This window comes from Nicotiana sylvestris, chromosome 12 (genome assembly GCF_000393655.2).
Source record: "Nicotiana sylvestris chromosome 12, ASM39365v2, whole genome shotgun sequence".
In the NCBI taxonomy this organism is placed as follows: domain Eukaryota; kingdom Viridiplantae; phylum Streptophyta; class Magnoliopsida; order Solanales; family Solanaceae; genus Nicotiana; species Nicotiana sylvestris.
Window position 1 is genome coordinate 100093002 of NC_091068.1, and position 19934 is coordinate 100112935.

The window sequence follows — 19934 nt, forward strand, 5'->3', positions numbered from 1 at the left end:
TCGGGTTTCATATCTTGGGAATTTTGGGTCAGTTCTTAATTTGGGAATCCCTGATTGTCTTTAATTGGTTCTGAAAATCAAAAGCCCAAGTAGGGTCATGTTAGGGTTTGCAGACCCATGACCATTTAAGGTTCAGGGGTAATTTCAGGGGTTGTGGGGGTAGTTTAGGAAATTGGCTTGGAGAATCTTTAGTGTAACTGATTGAGAAGCTTTCAGGAAGTGGGATTGGGGGCTGTTGTTGAAACACTAATAATTAACTAAGGGTATGGGAGCTAAAACAAAAATTGGAAAAGGGGAAAAATGCAAAGACTGAGGTCTGTTGTTGCCCTACTCTCCTGCCTATAAAGGCACATTTCCTTGCCACTCAAGGCAGATTTTTAAAAGGGGGAAAATCCATAAAAACAAAAAAAATCAGAAACTGTTGAGAATTTCAAAGAAAAACTACTGTTCCATTGAATTTCCATCTCTGATTCGTGAGATTTTCAACTTCGAAAGCAATTTTGATTCATTGAGAGTTTGAAAATGGTTTGAATAAGAAGTTGTGGCTGATTTCTTGGGATTTGGAAAAGGTTTTAATGTTTTACTAGTTTTGGATTGCAAAACAACTGGCTGAAATTGTTGTTCTGCTGTTAATTGTTGTTGCTAGATTGCTGCTGATCTCATCTCTTTCTTCTGATATTCTGTAGTTATTTTTGCTGCACCCATGTACACTTTCGAATCCTTGCAATGGAGTGTGAGTGTTGAATGAAAAGTGGTGTTCTAATGTCCGGATTTCAGCTCCCTTTCAAAGTCTGATTTTTAGTAGTTTTGTTGTTGTTTGATGCTTGTCAATCAGTCTGTTTGCAGTTTTAATCGAACTTAGTGTCAGTGAATGTGATGTAGTTGTTTGTAACTGTAAAATTGGACTTTCACTCTGTTTCAGTAGTCTCAAGTGTATTCAAATGAATTTTATCTTTGTATTAGAGGTTTTATGACATGATATACTACTACCTGGTTCATTAGTTTATGTGCGGAAACCAATGTTTTAATTAACATAGATGTATCAGTGTGTTGGAGGTTCTTAAATGTACTTGCACTTAGCATATCAGTATGTGCAAATAGAGGTATGCATGCTAGTAAAAATCTGGGAATTAAATGTTAAAGGTTTCATGGAATTGGTCCATTAATTGTCTTGGATCCAATGTTTGGGGATTGAATAAGGTTAAGCCTATATTGGCAATTGGGTATTTCAGAAATCGTGTTGGTGATGGGCCGGGTTCAATATCGGGCCTCCTTTTACATTTCTGATGTTGAATCCATGGTAGCAATTATATTTTGAAATCACATTGATATTTGGTTAGAAGTCATGATTGCTATTATACTTTAAATGGTGAAAACTGATGGTGAGCTTTATGACATCATGTATGGCATCTTTGTTATAAAACATGTTTTAGCATTAAAAATACACCTCACATCCATTTAAGATTGGCAAAACGGTTAGTGCTTGTTCAGTCTCAAGATTCTTCATGAAGAGCGATATTTGTTTCGAGAAATTGCCATGAATCGCGTAGTTGGGCCTTTGTCGTCGGCCCAGTTATGACTGAAGTCTTTTAGTTGTGCCAAGATAGTGATTGCATGGGCTGCTCGTAGCTATGCATGCATAACTTAATTTGTCTTAAATCCGGACTCCTTAGTTTTTTATTAAATATGATCCACTTTAACTAGTGGGGGTAAGCTATACTATGGGCCATGCCAAATAGAATCTTTACCTGTATGACCCTCGTTTGATTAATCTTGTTTATCCTTAGAATCGAGGCACGCCATTTAGATTTCCATGGCCCTCGCAAAGTTAAAAATGCGTAGTTGCTCTAGGCGCGTTATTTTAATAATATTACCTTCCTAAACTCGGGTGTGCATTTTATGTGACCCAAATCTAAATCTTAACAACGTTAAATAGAATACGTCTCAGACTGCGGGTACATTTCATGTGGCGCGGTCCAAAGACGTGTTTTAGCTAACGTTGCAATCTTCCTAAAAATGAATAAAAGCGTTTTAAAGTTAAAAATGCACGTAGGTTTGAAAATGTTTTAAAATTGGATTGTTATGTCAATTATAGCAGTTGAGCGACCGTACTAGAACTACGGAACTCGGGAATGCCTAGCACCTTCTCCCGGGTTAACAGAATTTCTTACCCGGATTTCTGGTTTGCGGACTGTAATACAGAGTTAATCTTTTCGGGATTTGAACAGGTGACTTGGGATACCATAAATTATCCCAATTGGCGACTCTAAATTTTTAATAAATAAATAACCTCGTTTCGATTTTCACTTAAATTGGAAAACTCCCTCTTATACTCCCTTCCGGGGGTGTAGGTAAAAAGGAGGTGTGACACTCACTGGGGGTGTACAAACTCTAGAGGGGCTCCTACAGCCCAAGCCCTATATCACTGCGGCGCGCTGCCCAATCCAACATATCACTGCGGCATGCAAACCCATCCATATATATATAAATATCGATGCGGCATGCAGCCCTATCCATAAATACATATAATCCTCACCATCAGGTCCTCAACCTCTCGCAGTCATTAACCTCACAGCCACTCGGGCATTTTAGTGAAAATCAGGAAAACTCAGCCCAAACAGTTTCCATAAATTTGAAAGTAAAGTAATGAAGGTGAATCAAAATAAATAGGTAAAAATCATGACTGAGGATATGCTTTCGAAACAAACAGAGTGAGGAGAGTAGTAAACTACCCCTGTTCAAACAGTTCGGCACAAGGCCCCAAACATGGCATTCAACCCAAATTAACAGATTCATTTCTAAAACACATAAATGTCATATAGAGTTTATCAAAATATGCAACTCTCCAGTTTCCTCGGGAAGGACCTAGTCATAATCCCTACGGGTGCACGCCCACACGCTCGTCACCTAGTATGTGTGTCACCTCATTTATCAAAACATTATGAAATTTCAGTGTTTCATACCCTCAGGTCTAGATTTAAAATCGTTACTTACCTCAAACCAGACAAAAATCTACTCTGCAATGCCCTTGCCTGTCGACTCGGCCTCAAATCGTCCTTAATCTATCCAAAATCTGAATCATAACATCAATACAAGCCAAAGGGATAAAGCCCATGTGAAAATTATCAAATTAAACTCAAATTCCGAAATTGGTCAAACCCGACCCCGGAGCCCCCGAAATTCAATAAAATCACAACACTAGGATCCTTATCCTCCCACGAGTCTATACATAGCAAAATCATCAAAATCGAACCTTAAATGGCCCCTCAAATCCCCAATTTAAACTCTTCAATTTCAAGCCCTAATTTCCCAATTTTTCACCCCTAATCTCTTTAATTTCCATGTTTAATCAACTGAAATTCACGATAGGTACGTCTATTAAGTTCAAAAATCTTATCTCAACAAGAATCTCCTCGATTTCCTATTCAAAACCCTCCAAAAGCTCCAATCCCGTCTCAAAAATGGTGGAAATGGGCAAAAATTCGCGAAGGGATGCTTATATAGTTTCTGCCCAGGGATTTTGCACCTACGGATCCTTTCTCGCTTCTGCTGTACAACTTCTGCAGTCAAACCAACCGCATCTGCGGTTTTCACTTATCCGATCATAGCCGCATCTTCAGCCTAATACTCTCACCTGCGGTCACCCAGGTACGCTCCTCCCCTCGCATATGCAGGTCCTGGCCTCCTTGTCCCTAACCACTTCTGCGGTTGCTCTAGCGCTTCAGCGGACCTCACACCTACGGTCCCCAATCCGCAGTTGCGGTTACGATAGGAGCAGCAGCTGAAGCTGCTCAATTTCAAAACCAAACTTTCTGACAACATTCCAAATTCATCCCAAGACCCCGGGACCTCAACCAAAAATAAGAACAAGTCATATATTATCAATAAAACTCATACCAACCCTTGGAACAGTCAAAATAACGTCGAAACACCAAATCACTCTCGGATTCAAGCCTAAGGATTTCAAAACTTTCAAATTCTGCAACCAATCTACAAACCTATCAAACCTCATCAGAATGACCTGAAATTTTGCACACACATCACAAATGACACAACGGACCTATTCCAATTTCCAGAATTCCATTCCGTCCCCGACATCAAGATTTCCACTGCCAACCGGAAAATGACAAATTTCCAATTTCGCCTATTCAAGCCTAAATCTACTACGGACCTCCAAATTGCATTCCGAACATGCTCTTAAGCCCAAAATCACCTAACGAAGCTATCTGAACCATCAGAATTCACATCTCAGAAATTCTACACATAAGTCAACATCCGATTGACTTTTCCAACCTAAGCTTCCAAATAAGAGACTAAGTGTCTCATTTCACACCATGACCATTCCGAACATAGAACAACCAATGCGATAAGATGAAATACGACTGAACAACACATAAAGAAGCAGAAATGGGGAGAAAGGGACTGTAACTCATGAAACGACCGTCTGGGTCGTTACACAAATACAGTCGCCTTGTTGACGTGCCACACCTATACAACCTTAAGCCACAAACCGTGAAATTTGTGCACCAATACACAACAATTCAAGTATACTCAAACGTAGGAAATGACTCAAATGAGAGAATTGTCCCGCCAGCTAAATAAGTACCGCCATAACGAAATGCTAAGAACCCATCATACACCGCAGAACCATGATACACGAATTTAATACTAAGGATCATATCTCATAATAACTCTGTCACAATGCGCGACCCCATCCGAACACTGGCCCATATGAGATACCTCGAGCTACCATGATTAAAATCAATAACAACGCACAATTCGACAACAAGTACCCAAAGTTCATGACCATAACCACGGAGAAGCAAATGATACAATGCCACACAACTCGATAGAACCTAACCAATGCACAATCAATCATTCAACACCCTAATACCTCTCTCACTCAAATTCCACTATAAGGCCCAAATAGAACCGCACTATATGTGCATATAACCAATAGGTCACAACCCCTCATAGCATAGAAGGGTAACACATAGAACATATCAGAACACGAATATGCTCAACTCTAACCGAATGGCACATCCCTCAACAACAGCAGTACTGAGTCAACCAATCCAACCCGGTGTAGAATGTACATCCTCATTGGTCCACTAATGGACCCCAAATCAACTCTGGTCACCCATAAATAGATAAATAACCCTCTGAAAGTCCACAATGATTGAATCGTAACACATTCTATCATCCGACAAGCTCTAGCCACATCTTCACAGTCTACTACTACAAAACATTCTGTTTCTAAGAACTACTGGTCTCCAAATTCATACAATCCACGAATCACCATATCTGCTCCCAACTCCACCGCTTGAATGTCCAACATATCTCTCACACACACGATCATCCGATGAGGAATACTTCTATGACCCTTTTGTGCCACATAGCAAAAATCTGAATACCAGCAATAGATCAACACAATGAGCACCGCAATACCAACAAAGCATCTGTAAGCCATAACACAATATGCCTTCCGAGATGTGCACACTTTCAGAAAAGACCAAATAGTTATAGCATTCATCTAAACATCGAAAATCATTCATGCTATCTAAGAATTCAAGACCTTCCCTCCTAAACTGCACCTTGATCTTACACATGCAAATTTCCATACAAAAACATACTGCATTTGTCATGACATTATATGAGAAGTACAAGAATCTCATAATCAACTCTGAGTCACAAGCAACATACATACCCGATCAATCAGAAACCTTCCATTTGATCTCATCTAGGAGAAAATCCTAATACACAACATGTTCCTTATGGCAGTAGGAAATATCCAGCTCAAACCGTGATAGAAATCATCAAGAATTCTTCTATTACACCTCATATTTTCATGCGCAAAAGTACGTCATAAGTCAATTGATGTAAGGAGGGTTGAAAAGGCTAAGAAGCTAAACAAATTGAAGAAAAGAAGTTTCGTCGAAAGTCGATAAGTTTGGAATGATGTAACATGCACTTTGGGGTAAGACTGGGGTTCTTAGCGTGATAAGGAGTTATGATATAAGTTATTTTAGGTTTTTGATAGTCGTGTGTTACATTTTGAAGTCAATAGAGTTGTGAAACAAAAGTTGGCAAAGGTAATCACAAGTTACATTCATAAATATGCTGAAAATTAAGTCAAATGCAGTGGATCTTTTCTACCAATAAATTTGGAATTACAGGACTATACACATATAAAAGTGAAGATATACGAGTCTATTTTCTAACGTATTAAATGTTTGTCTATACGATATTGTAATTGGGAGATATTTGCAGTTTCGTGAGACTGTACAGATTGAATAGGTGACAAGTAGGTGTCTCACTAAAGCCTTTTGAGAAATACTTGTCGTATGCTATATGAGATCTTTTTGTAACATATTATATACCAAATTGAAGGTGTTGGAGTCTAGTTTCCAAATCTATTAACGGTTTTCTCATATGACACCCAGATAAAAAGTTATAAGTATTTGAAGAAGGACCAATGCTAGGGTGCCAAGTAGCACCTTTTTGACTTTTCAACAAAATGAATATTTCTATCCTTTATCTCGTCTCTTTCTGCATTTTTCAAGAGAGAACGACAAAATAACACCCCTAGCCTTACCCTCAATCTCTCCACAAGGGTTTCCAATAATATTATCAAGAAGCAATAACATTAGAACGATCCCTACGATATAAGTATCGCTATACCACCTCTCTTTTACTTTGTATTTTGAGTTTTGGAAGGTACTTAATAGTTACAAAAATACCTAATTTCTGTATTTAAGCTTCTAAATATCAAGGAATATTGATAAACTCATTTCCTAATAGTTAGAACTCACGGGATGATGATTGAAAGTCGTGTGTTCGAATTATTCGACTTGTGGTGGACTGTTTTATGGGTTGTTTCGTGTTGCTTTTGGAATGACTATTTTTCTACTATTTAATGGAGTTTTGGAGGTGGAATGGTGTGGATAAACACCAAATAATGACAAAATGGTGGCTTAGTCGTTCTTTGTAATATTTTTGGGGTGTTTGACACTACTATGGTTGTCGTTTTGGGTATGAATTGATTGGGGTCTGTTGGACTGTGGTAAGCTAAATATATCATGGATTTCAACTTGCATCCACTATAGTAGGTAATTATATTGTGTTCTTACATGTGTTTAAGGTTATCTTGACATTGATTAAGTTAAATGGATGAACTGGACATGAACTAGTGAATAAAGTTACTTATTAAGGATAATTGGAGTTGTGGATTATTTTCTTTGTTATAGATATATGGTATAAAGCTGGAATCATCGATGCATGACTTTATTATCCTGATAATGATAGTATTAAGTTAGATTAAGAAGTCTATAAGGGGTGATAAGGGGTATACATATTCCAACTGGAGCTTGCCGCTCGTCATGAAGTAGTTGTGACTTGTTGTGGTGTCTTGTTATTAATAATTATGTATTGATGGATTGCTCTGGTCATTGTTGTTGGTATATGGTATTGTATAAGGCTCTTGTTATAGGGGAGATGCTTCCCAAATCTACATAAATGAGCTACTAGTTCAAATTGCGGACTTACCCTTTACTCAACACTGATTTTGAATCTCCTTATGCTATGGTAGATTGAGTTGAGTTGTTTGAAGAATTGCTTGGAAGGTATTAAGGACTCAATGGAGTTAAGGTATGTTAAGGCTATTCATTCTTTCCTTTTGGCATGATCCATATGATACAAACGAAACGTGCAACCGCGGAACATTCATAAATGACTCTATTCATAAAAGTACTAATGGTGCCTCTGTTCTTGATTCCATGTGTCCTATTATTATATCTTCTATTCATGGGTCTCAGAAAAAATATGTAAGTTGTTAAAGTTTATCCGAAGGCATATTGATCTTATTACATTCCGAGAAATCTTACTGACTTACTTCATTATGCATTGAATTAATTTATACATGTACAGCAGCCCATGACCAGATGGTGCTATATACGTGTATATTATATGTATATGGGATATGGGAAAAGGTTATGGCATTATATATGCACCACCACCTGATCAGCTGGTATACGTTGATGATTTCGCCCATAATAGCTGAGATGATATGATGGGATGCCCTCATAGGCTTGATGATGTTATGTACGCATATACCTATGCATGGTATATCATTTATACGCACATGCATGACATTATAAATTTATAATGATTCACACAGCTATTCAGAATTACAAGTTGAGTTCTTTACTCTATGTTTCTTTTATGTCTTTTATATACTATTGTCATGCCTTACATACCAGGTACTTTATTTGTACTGATGTCCCTTTTGCCTGGGGATGCTTTGTTTCATGCCCGCAGGTCCCGATAGACAGGTTGAGAGTCGTCTTAGTAGGCTATCAGCTCAACGGAAGGTGTTGGTGCACTCTACTTGCTCTAGAGTTGCCTATTTGGTTAGTATGATTTAGACATGTATTCATTGGTATGGCGGGGCCTTGTCCCAACCTTTATGACATTTATGTACTCTTAGAGGCTTGTAGATAGATTTCATGTATATGGATACTAGTATGGCCTTGGCGGCTAATATTTTGAGTGTAGAAATTATCATGTCGGCCTTATAGGCCCGTATGTCACATGTATAAGCTTAAATATTATGTTGGGTTGTCCTATGCCTAGTATCCCCTTATATTTTATTCTAGTTATATCATGAAGGTCCTTCTGGCCCATTTACCCATTATGGTATGATAAGAAAGATATGTTACGTTGGTATTCGGTTGACTACGGTACCAGGTGCCCGTTGCAGCTCATCAATTTGGGTCATGACATCTTCGAAACCCATTTTAACATAGCCATGCCATACAAAATCTCTCTAACTCAACCAAGCCACGTAGGTCGCCAAAACCCAAGATTATTGCCACAAAACATCTGTAGAGACTCACCACATCATAAGTATCTAAAGCACGATCATATCCATTACTCTGCTGATCCAACCTACTACAAAGTTGTCCTATTTCATCGAGTTTCTTCTGAATTTCCTTCAAGTATACTTCACTTTACCAGAACACCATAATACTTACCCCACAGGATCCTAGAATAAAATCACACCGCCCTAAGGTCCATACGCCTATGTATTCCCTCTTAAGAACCCCAAATTTCCCCTCCATGAATTTGTCTACAACTGTCATGACCCAATTTCCCCCTCCATGAATTTGTCTTGACGGCACCTAGTCTCTAAGACTAGGTAAGCCTAATATTTGCGGAAAACAAAATAAGAACATAAAGACTTACAACTAACAGTAATAGATAAAGTAAATAAGACATTTGAGATGTCGTCAGCATAAACAATATTCAACTCTCAAAAATGTACGCAACTCTCCCAAGACATGAAACACCGTAAGTCGCAAGCTTCTAAGAATTTCTATATGTTCTATACATTAGTATCTAAAGAAAAAGGGGAAGAATTAACATAAGGGGATAAAGGGGGACTCCGAGAATCTGCGGACGCGGGCAGATGCACCTTGAAGTCTCCTGAATAGCAATGACTGCAACTAAGAATGAGGCTGGTAGGAGGTACCTGGATCTGCACATGAAAAACATGTGCGGGAAAGGCATAAGTACACCACAACGGTACCCAGTAAATACCAAACCTAACCTCGATTGAGTAGTGACGAGGTCAGGTCAGGGCCCTACTAGTATATGTATAATAAAATAAGACAAAATGAAATATCGCAGTAAGTAAAGACCAAAATTTAACAAGAATGAAATCATAAAAAGGTAACAGCTCAGTACACAGAGATAACAACAGTGGATCTCCCGAAATACTGTTCCGTAGTCCTAAAGAAAATATGTAATGCAGGGGGATCTCTCGGAATACCGTTCCGTAGTCCCAAAGTAAATATGCAGTATATGTGGATCTCCCACAACACCGTTCCATAGTCCCAAAGTAAATATGCAACTCAAACAACGGAAATAACAGTTACTAAAGGAAAGCCTACAGTTTAGACTAAGTTCAAGTCAAGGAAAAAAGAGGAAATTCACTAAATATGCTGCATAAAGTTCAGATAGATAATCAAAGCAAGTAGACATGCTATTCTAACCTAACAGGATACTACATATGCTAATACAACTCAAATAAGAAGGAAAACATGTTATTACTTAGCAGAAATCGGGTTTTCACAATAGTTACCATGTGTACGTACTCGTCACCTTACGTACATGACACTCACATACCAAAACAATACCAAATCCTAAGGGGAGTTTCCCCCACATAAAGTTAGGCAAGCCACTTACCTCGAACCAAGCTCAAATAAATCCGTAACAATGCCCTTTCCACGAATATCTGACTCCGAGTGGCCCAAATATAACAAAAATAAATTACATTCATAAATATAACTACAAGAACTAATCAAACTAATGAAATCAAAGCTAAAGCAATAAATTGGAAAATCATCCTAAAAGGTCTCCCCGGGTCCACGTCTCAAAATCGGATAAAAGTCACAAAATATGAACACTTATCCACTCACGAGTCTAACCATACAAGAATTACTCGAATCCGACCCCAAATCGCCTTCCAAAACTCGAAATTTTAGTTTATGAAACTTCTACCATTTTTCCCCTAATTTCCAACTCAAATCCCTAACTAAATAATTCTCCTCTCCCCAGGATCATCTGAACAAACCAATCAGGTTTTGTCAAATGAAGGAACATCTCTGAAAATATCATGCTTGCTCAGGAAATAGTTCATGGTATTAAAAAGCCAAATGTGGGTTCAAATGTAGTCATCAAGCTTGACATGGCAAAAGCTTATGACAGAGTTTCCTGGAGCTTCACATGCCTAATGCTCAGAAGAATGGAAGTAAATAAAATTATCATTGACATGATATGGAGGACAATGTCTAACAACTGGTACTCTGTAGTTGTTAATGGTACAAGATGTGGCTTCTTCCAATCCTCAAAGGGCCTCAAACAGGGGGATCTACTAGCCCCATCTTTATTCATCATAGGTGTAGAGCTCCTCTCCAGAATGCTCAACAGATTGAATCATGACAAACTGTTTAATGGCTTCTACATGGAAAAGAGAGGGCCACAGATCAATCACTTGAGCATTGCAGATGATATCATCATCTTTACGTCTGGCAAAAGAACATCTCTCAAGAAGATCATGTGGGTCCTTACTAATTATGAGAACACCTCAAGACAACTCATTAACAGGCAGAAAAGCCATTTCATGACCGCATCCTCTGCTCTGCAAGCTACTATTAGAAGAATCCATGAAGTGACAGGTTTCACCAGAAAAGATTCATCTCTCACATATCTGAGGTGTCCTATTTACACTGGTAGAAGCAAAATCATGCATTTCAATAGGCTAATCTCTAAGGTTGTAGGAAAAATCAAAGGCTATGGTAAAATGTTATCCTATGGTGGAAGGGTAACTTTGATCAAGTATTTACTGAAGGCCCTACCAATTCACTTGCTTTCAGCTGTGTCCCCTCCCAAGACATTCATGAAGCAGATTGAAAGATTCACTGTAAACTTCTTCTGGGGTATGATATCATTAGGCATCATGGTCAAAACTTTCCTATCCTCTCAATGAAGGTGTAGTTGGTTTCAGAACTATCAAGGACACATGCAAGGCCATGGAATTCAAATAATGGTATCATTTCAGAACTGTGGACTCACTTTGGAGTTCCTTTCTGAAAGCCAAATATTGTTAGAGATCTCACCCCATATCCAAGAAATGGGACATTGCCCAATCTCAAGCTTGGAAAAGGCTGAGCTTCAACAAAAAAGATGCTGAAACTACAATTCAGTAGAGATTACATTATGGATGCTACAGCTTCTGATCGGATAATTGGTTGGGATCAGGCCCTTTAGCCAATAGCAGAACAGGAGGAGGAAGACCAGGCAGAATCTCAATTTCTCATATCTGGAATGATGGGCATTGGGATCTCTAAAATCTTAATAAAACAGCCCCAGCTCATAAGATTCATGAGATTATATAAATAGCCATTCACTTCAATCTAGATCTCCCTGACAAGCCTATCTGGATCCCTGTTGTGAATGGTAAATTCATTGTGCTACTGCTTGGTATCTCATAAGGAACAAAACACCACCCAACTTCACTAACAAGATGACATGCCACACAAAGATCCGTTTCAAATGGTCATTTTGCCATTGGAGAACCCTAAGAAACAAATTACCCACTGATGATAGAGTGCTCCCCTTCATCAGTCACACTTTTCAAGATGTGTTTGTTGCTCCATACATGCTCGTGAAATAATAGATCACCTCTTCAACTCTAGCAACTTTGCAAAAATCATTTGGAGGAAGTATGGAGGTCATGTAGGTGTCCACACTGAGAACTTGCCTTTTAGAATGCTTCTAATGAAATGGTGGCTTCAGAAGAGTCATAATGTGATTCAAAAGCTCATCTTGGACACCACCCCTACCATTATTTGCTGGAACTTGTAGAAACATAGATGCAGTGCCAAGTATGGGACAAAATCTTCTTCCTTAACCAGGATCATATATTCAATCAACTCAGACAGCAACCTGCTCCTAAGAGCCAACTTCCCTAATGTCAACTGGCCCCTCAACTGGGGGGATCTCTACCCCTTCATTGAAAATCTCCAGCAACAAACTATTTCTACCCAAATTTGCGGGAACAAACCTGACAATGACTTTGTCAAAGTTAATTCTGATGGCAAGATAGGAGCCAGAGTTATAATCAGAAATCACCATGGGCAGTTCATTCATGCTATGGCTATTCCATTAGGGCAGGGAACCAATAACTATGCAGAAACAGAAGTAGCGAGAATAGGTATTCAGTGCTGTTTGGCTAATGGATTCACCAGAATTCACTTTGAAGCAGGCTCAACACTTTTGATCAAATGGTTGACTAAAGATAAGGATCCTCCCTGGACTTTGAACATGAAGATATCACAATTGAAGGACATGTGCAACCAATGCTTAGATTTCAGAGCTTCTTATGTGTATAGAGAAGCAAATTGTCCTGATGATTCACTGTCAAAGCTCAGTCATGAACTCACATCATCGACTGAGTTCAATAATGCTTCTACTCTCCCAACTCACATCAGAGGGAAAATCATGCAAGATTACCTGGGTACTCCTGCTTTAAGGCACAGGAAAATCAGCAGAATCTTGGTACCTCCACAATATGCAAGTTCCTCTTCCTCATATCATGGTTATGGTTGATGTTTCCTTAGAAATGGGAGCACAATTATCAGTCCAAATGAAGAGCACAAGGCAATAGTTTATGGTAATCCAAGTCCATGCTTACCTCATTTTCTTTTTTGCAGGTACCATCACCTTGGGACTGTATAGACCATTGGCCTCTCCTCAGAGTGTGGTATTAACAGCAATATTGTTCAATCTCCTGAGGATTGATCAATGGAGTGGGGTAGATCTCAACACAAACACACACTACAACTTTGAACTCAAAAAACACAACACTAGTTTCTCAACTTGCAAGGAAAAAGGAATGAAGACATTGACAAAAATGCAGTCCATACTCCCAATATGTGGACCAATTTTCACCTTCTTCCCTTTGCTCATCAATGTTCCTAGTACACACAAGAACCTTGGAGCAATTTCGTCTTTTTTGCAGCCCAATAATCAATCTGCAAACACCCCTAAACCTCAGAAAAAACACAGAATCAAAAAACTGGGCAGAACTGCCCTATTTCTCTAACTCTGTTTTCTTTTTTGCAGGTTTCATTCATTCATTGATGCTTATCCAATTGATGCACTTCCAGGGTGTGGTATTAGCATCCATGATGCTCATTCTCCTGGAAGTATATCAACTGGATCAATCAGTGTTTCCAACTGCTGAAGCACTCATATCCAGTAGATCAAGTGGACAGTTCTTCACAAATACCTACAGATATGCCCATACAACACTTGCATACATATATCACAGTCATTCAAGGAACGGCACCAACTCGCAGATGTCCAACAAATCATACATCAGGAGAGAAAATAGAGCAGTAGGTCTAATTGCAAAGGAACTTGTCTCCAGCAAAACAAATGGGCAAGACATTAGTTCCTCATGCTGTAAATCATCTACCTGCAATCACCTCCCCACAGTTAAGTCACCCAATAACTATCACCACTGCCCTATTCTCTACAGAAACCAAAAACCTGTTGTGCTAACACCACATCACTCCCAACAATTCATCAGAAACCACAGCCCAACACCCCTCAATGCACCCAGAATAAACAAGAACCTGGGGGCAAAAGGTCTTCTCCTAATAGCTGCACACCAACAACTACAAAAAATCCACACTGATATCTCCCTGACCCTCACAACATAATCCCCAACAATGCTCCTAGTATACACAAGAACCTGGAAGCAGAAGTTTTTGCATTAACCTATTTATTTCTTATTGCAGGTACCTGGGATAGATTCAATATACTAACTCAATTGCAAGGAGTGGTATTAGAATTTCAAATGCTCAACCTTCTACAATTGTGTCAATATTTGAGGGTCTGTCATACCTTTCCTGGTAGAACTTGTAGGAGCCAACACATGATTATCCAGCTACGCACATAGCTATAGAAACATCATGAAAGCACCACATGGGGAAACTCTGAAAGCAGGCAACAACACAAGCTATCAGCACTGCTACTCCAGCTTTCAATCTCAATGGTGTAGTCCAAACAAATCAGCATCTGCACAGATTTCTAGTAGCACACTCCTAGGGGCCCATACCTAGCTTAGCTACTTAATTCTGCAATCAATTATCACAAGCACTGGATCATTTCTTGCATAAGCTTCACTAGGTGCTTCAAGTTTAACTAGATGCAGGAAACATGCCAATGCTTACCCTCTTATGTCAGCAATAACATACAGCAATTGCCATTTTGTTCACAAACAAGGACTCTCTACTCTCCACAAACAAGGACCCTTTTGATAGACATCTTCAACCTGGCTTTCCTTGACACCAATGTCAAAGCAAGATTGAAGATGTTTCCCTCCATTTACACATGATTTTTGCCATGCCTTATAGGGAATTTCTACAACTCTTCTACATGTAGAACTTTTTGTATATGGAAGCTGGCTCTCCACTTATTTACATAGTAGAAATAGGTTCACTTGTGCATTTTTGTATAGTTGACCTAAGTTTACTTCACTCTATTTGTGTACATCCAATTGACTATCACTGTTCTATAGTCAATTAGAACATTATTATAGGTCTAACTCATCATAGCATTCAGGTTTCACCTGGTCATCCTGTTTGGATGACCAAGTGTTCATGTATCATATTTTCGGAGGTAAGGTTTATGTCCCCCTCCTTTGATGTACTTTATTCTTTATATATGAAAATCAGCACTAGGCACAATTCCTAGTGGATTCTACAAAAAGATTTCTAATTAAATGATGAAGGATATAACCATAAAGGAGTTAAGGATCGTTACCCACAAGCTTCCTCTGATAAATCCCTCAAAATTTTGCCTCAATCCGAGCTCTCTAGGTCCAAAAATCGAGAATGAAATCAAACCCGCACACTTAGCCCTTTTTCTACCAGTGATTTTGCTTCTACGAGAGGGTCCACCGTACACGCAGTTCCGCACATGCGGAAAATCCATCGCAAATGCGGACTTAACTTAAGTCCAAGATTCTGCATCTGCGCGAGATATGCCGCATCTGCGCTCCTGCTCCTGCGGATAGATATCCGCTTCTGTGATCAACCTTCTGCTTTTGTGCTCTACCTTTCGCAGAAGTGACTTCGCTTCTGTGGTCCTTCCCTCACACATGTGACCTATGACCTTTTCCTTCCAATCCGCACCTGCGTCCTGTGGCTCGCTTCTACGAGGTTGCACTTTATCTATCCTAATCCTAAGACTTAAGCCTCCATTTAGGGACTAAGTATCCCAAAATACTCCTAAAACTAAAATGAAACCTACCGGCAAGTCACAGTAGCAGAAATAGATACGGGGGAAATAATTAACAAGGAATCGGGGCTATAACTCTCAAAACAATCATCCTGGTCATTACATCCTCCCCTATTAAAGTAATCGTTCGTCCTCAAATGAGCATATAGACATACCTGAAGTTTGAAAAGATGAGGATAACAGCTGCGCAAATACTGCTCGGTCTCCCAAGTCACCTCCTCGACCGGTTGACCCCTCCACTAAACCTTCATCGAAGCAATGTTCTTTGACCTCAGCTTTCGAACCAGCCTGTCCAAAATAGCCACTGGCTCCTCAACAGAAGATAGATCCCTATCCAACAGGACTAAGCTAAAATCCAACACGTGAGATGGATCATCGTGATACTTCTGAGCATATAAACATAGAATACCGGATGAACTCCTACTAGACTGGGAGGCAAGGCAAGCTCATAAGCAACCTCCCCAACTCGCCGAAATACCTCAAATGGACCAATGAACCTTGGGCTCAGTTTTCCCTTCTTTCTGAACCTCATGACGCCCTTCATATGCGAAACCCGGAGCAAGACCCGCTCTCCAACCATGAATTCAACACCACGAACCTTTTGATCCGCATAACTCTTCTATCGGGGCTGGTTTGTGCGAAGTCTATCCTGAATCACCTTAACCTTCTCTAAGGCATCCTGAACCAAGTATGTACCCAATAAACTGGCCTCCCCCGTCTCGAACCAACTCATTGGGGACCAACACTACCTATAATACAAAGACTTATACGGTGCCATCTGAATGTTAGATTTATAGTTGTTGTTGTTGTATGCAAATTCCACAAGTGGCATTAACTGATCCCAATAACCTCCAAACTCGATCACACACGCACAGAGCATATCCTCTAGAATCTGAATAGTGCACTTGGACTGTCCGTCCGTCTCAGGGTGAAATGTTGTGCTAAACTCCACCCGAGTACCCAACTCCTATTTTATGGACCTCTAGAATAGTGGTGTAAACTGCGTACCCCTATCAGAGATAATAGATATAGTCACACCATGAAGTCTTACAATCTCGCGGATATAAACTCGGGCCAGCTGCTTGAAAAAATAGGTAGTCATCACAGGAATGAAATGATCAGACTTGGTCAGCCTATCCACAATTACCCAAGCTACATAAAACTTCTGGTGAGTCTGTAGGAGTCCAACAATGAAATCCATAGTGATCCGCTCCCATTTCCACACCGAAATCTCTAACTTCTGAAGCAATCCACTCGGTCGCTGATGCTCATACTTCACCTACTGGAAATTTAGACACCATGCTACATATTCCACTATGTCTTTCTTCATTATATGCCACCAATAATGCTTCCTCAAGTCCTGATACATATTCGTGGCACCCGGATGAATGGAGTACCGCGAGCTGTGAGTCTCTTGAAGAATCAACTCACGCAATCCATCTATATTGGGCACACATAGCCTACTTTCACTCTTCGAATGTGAGCGAAGTACTTCGAGGGATTATATGGAAGAAACCTTCATCATCAATGCACCATCATTCCCAATAGTGACCTCCTTAGCCCCACCATGCCGAACCGTATCATTAAGGACGAACAGATAGGGGTCATTATACTGACACTCCCTGATACAATCATAAAGAGAAGATTAGGAGACTAAACAAGCCAAAACTCGTCTCGGCTCAGAAGTATCCAATCTAACAAACTTGTTGGCTAAGTCCTAAACATCCAGTGCCAATGGCCTCTCTACTGCAGGCAAATATGCTAAGTTTCCCACACTCCCCGCCCTGCGACTAAAGGCATGAAACGTAGATGGTAACTCAAGGTTGTGGACAAGGTAGTTCTTTTCATGCACCTTTAGATGTCTAGATGCATAGGTAATCACCATATGGTTCTGCATCAACACCGCACCGAGATCAACTCGCAGCGCATCACATTAAACAGTATAAGACCCCGAACCTGTAGGCAATACCAATACTGGGGCTGTAGTCAAAGCTGTCTTGAGCTTTTGAAAGCTCTCCTCACACTCTTTTGTCCACATAAACGGAGCATCATTCTGGGTGAGCCTGGTCATAGGTGCTGCAATAAAGGAGAATCCCTTAACAAATTGACGGTAATAACCCGCCAAACCAAGAAATATTTGGATCTCTGTAGCTAAGGACGGTCTGCGAAAACTCTGCACTACTTCCACCTTTTTCGAATCCACTTTGATCCCTTCGCTCGACACTATGTGACCCAAAAATGTCACTGAATCCAACTAGAACTCACATTTTGAGAACTTTTCATATAATTTCTTCTCTCTCAAGGTCTGAAGCACAGTCCTCCGGTGCTGCTCATGATCCTCCCAACTCCGGGAGTACACAAGAATGTCTTCAACAAAGACAATGATGAATGAGTCAAGATAAGGCCAAAATACACTGTGCATCAAATGCATAAATGCTACTGGGGTGCTGGTTAGCCCAAATGACATCACAAGGAATGCGTAATGACCATACCGAGTCTTGAAAGTAGTCTTAGGGATATCTAGCTCTTGAATCTTCAACTGATGATAACCTTAATGGAAATCAATCTTGGAAAACACCTAGGCACCCATAAAATAGGTCATCAATACGAGGCAAAGGATACAAGTTCTTCATTGTGAGTTTGTTTAACTGGCGATAATCAATGCACATACGCATAGAATCACCCTTTTTCTTCACAAACAAGACAGGAGCACCCCAAGATGACACATTAAGCTGAATGAAGCCCTTATCAAGCAATTTATGTAAATGTTCCTTCAACTCCTTCAACTCAAGAGGGGCTATATTATAAGGAAATAGAGATGGGCTGAGTGTCGGGCAACAAATCAATACCAAAGTCGATTTCTCTATTGGGCAGCATGCCTGGAAGATCAGCTGGAAATACATCAGGGAAATCCCTGACTACTTTGACTAACTCAACTATCGGGGTATCAATACTGACATCTATCACATAGGCTAGATACGCTTCACACCTCTTCTCACCCATTTATTGAGCTTTAAGAAATGAAATAAATTTGCTAAGATGGTAATCTAAGGTACCCCTCCACTCTAATCGCGGTAAGCCTATTATAGCCAGCTTTACGGTCTTGACGTTATAATCAAGAATAGCATAATGATGTGACAACCAGTCCATGCCCAAGATAATATCAAAGTCTACCATGATGAGCAATAATAAATCGGCTCTAGTATCAAAACCACTAAGATTAATCAAACACGAGCGATACACGTGGTTCACAACAAGAGAATCTCCCACAGGAGTAGACACATAAACAAGGGAACTCAAAGAATCCTGAGATACTCCCAAATGCGGGGTAAAATAAAATGACATATAGGAATAAGTGGAGCCTAGATCAAATAGAGCAGATGCATCTCTCTGACAGATCGGAACAATACCTATAATGACAGATTTAAAAGCAACGGCCTTTGTACGAGCAGGAAGGGCATAGTATCTGGCCTGGCCTCCCCCTCTAGGGCAACCACTACCTCCTCGACCTCTACCTCGATCTGGCTGAGTAGGTGGAGTAATAGCTGGTGTTGGAATCATGGCCTGAGGACCTGGTGGAGCACGTTGTGGCTAAGAAGTCTGTGAAGGTGCACCTCCTCCTAAGTCTAGGGAAATCCCTCACTATATGGCGAGTGTCACCACACTAAAAAAAAACTCTAAGAAGGCGTGGTTACTGTGGCTGACTCGGGCCAACTCTACTTGACTAACCGCTAAAAACACCCCATGTATGAGGTACACTAATACTTGTCGCGCCCCATTTTTCCTTGCGGAGTCCGGGTTTAGACATTCCTTTGGGAAAACTCATTTCCTTTTGGGAATTGGGTATGGAATTTGAAGAGTCGCCACCTAACGGATTTAAAGTACATTAGGGCACCTAAAGCAAATAACTCATAAACCGGTTTGCATTACCATAGATTGGGTAAAGACTCAAAATAATCTTGAGAGGAATGTGTTAGGTACCCCTCGAGGTCCACAACGGTGGGTCCTGGCCAAACTAAAATTAGGTGAATTAGTCTTATAAGCAAACAAAGCAATTTAGACAA

The 19934-nt window shown here is 40.0% G+C and overlaps 1 protein-coding gene across 1 annotated transcript; it reads right to left on the bottom strand.

The window, feature by feature from the left end:
• Positions 1-18873: 18873 nt before the first annotated feature.
• On the bottom strand, positions 18874-19431 carry LOC138883447 (uncharacterized). The gene has a single exon (XM_070164135.1). The coding sequence runs from the start codon at positions 19429-19431 to the stop codon at positions 18874-18876; it is 558 nt and encodes a 185-aa protein (XP_070020236.1).
• Positions 19432-19934: the final 503 nt, after the last annotated feature.

What these genes read in the sequence shown, in the direction of transcription:
- LOC138883447 (XM_070164135.1), bottom strand. Translation starts at nt 19,431, where the DNA reads ATGATTCCAACACCAGCTATTACTCCACCTACTCAGCCAGATCGAGGT.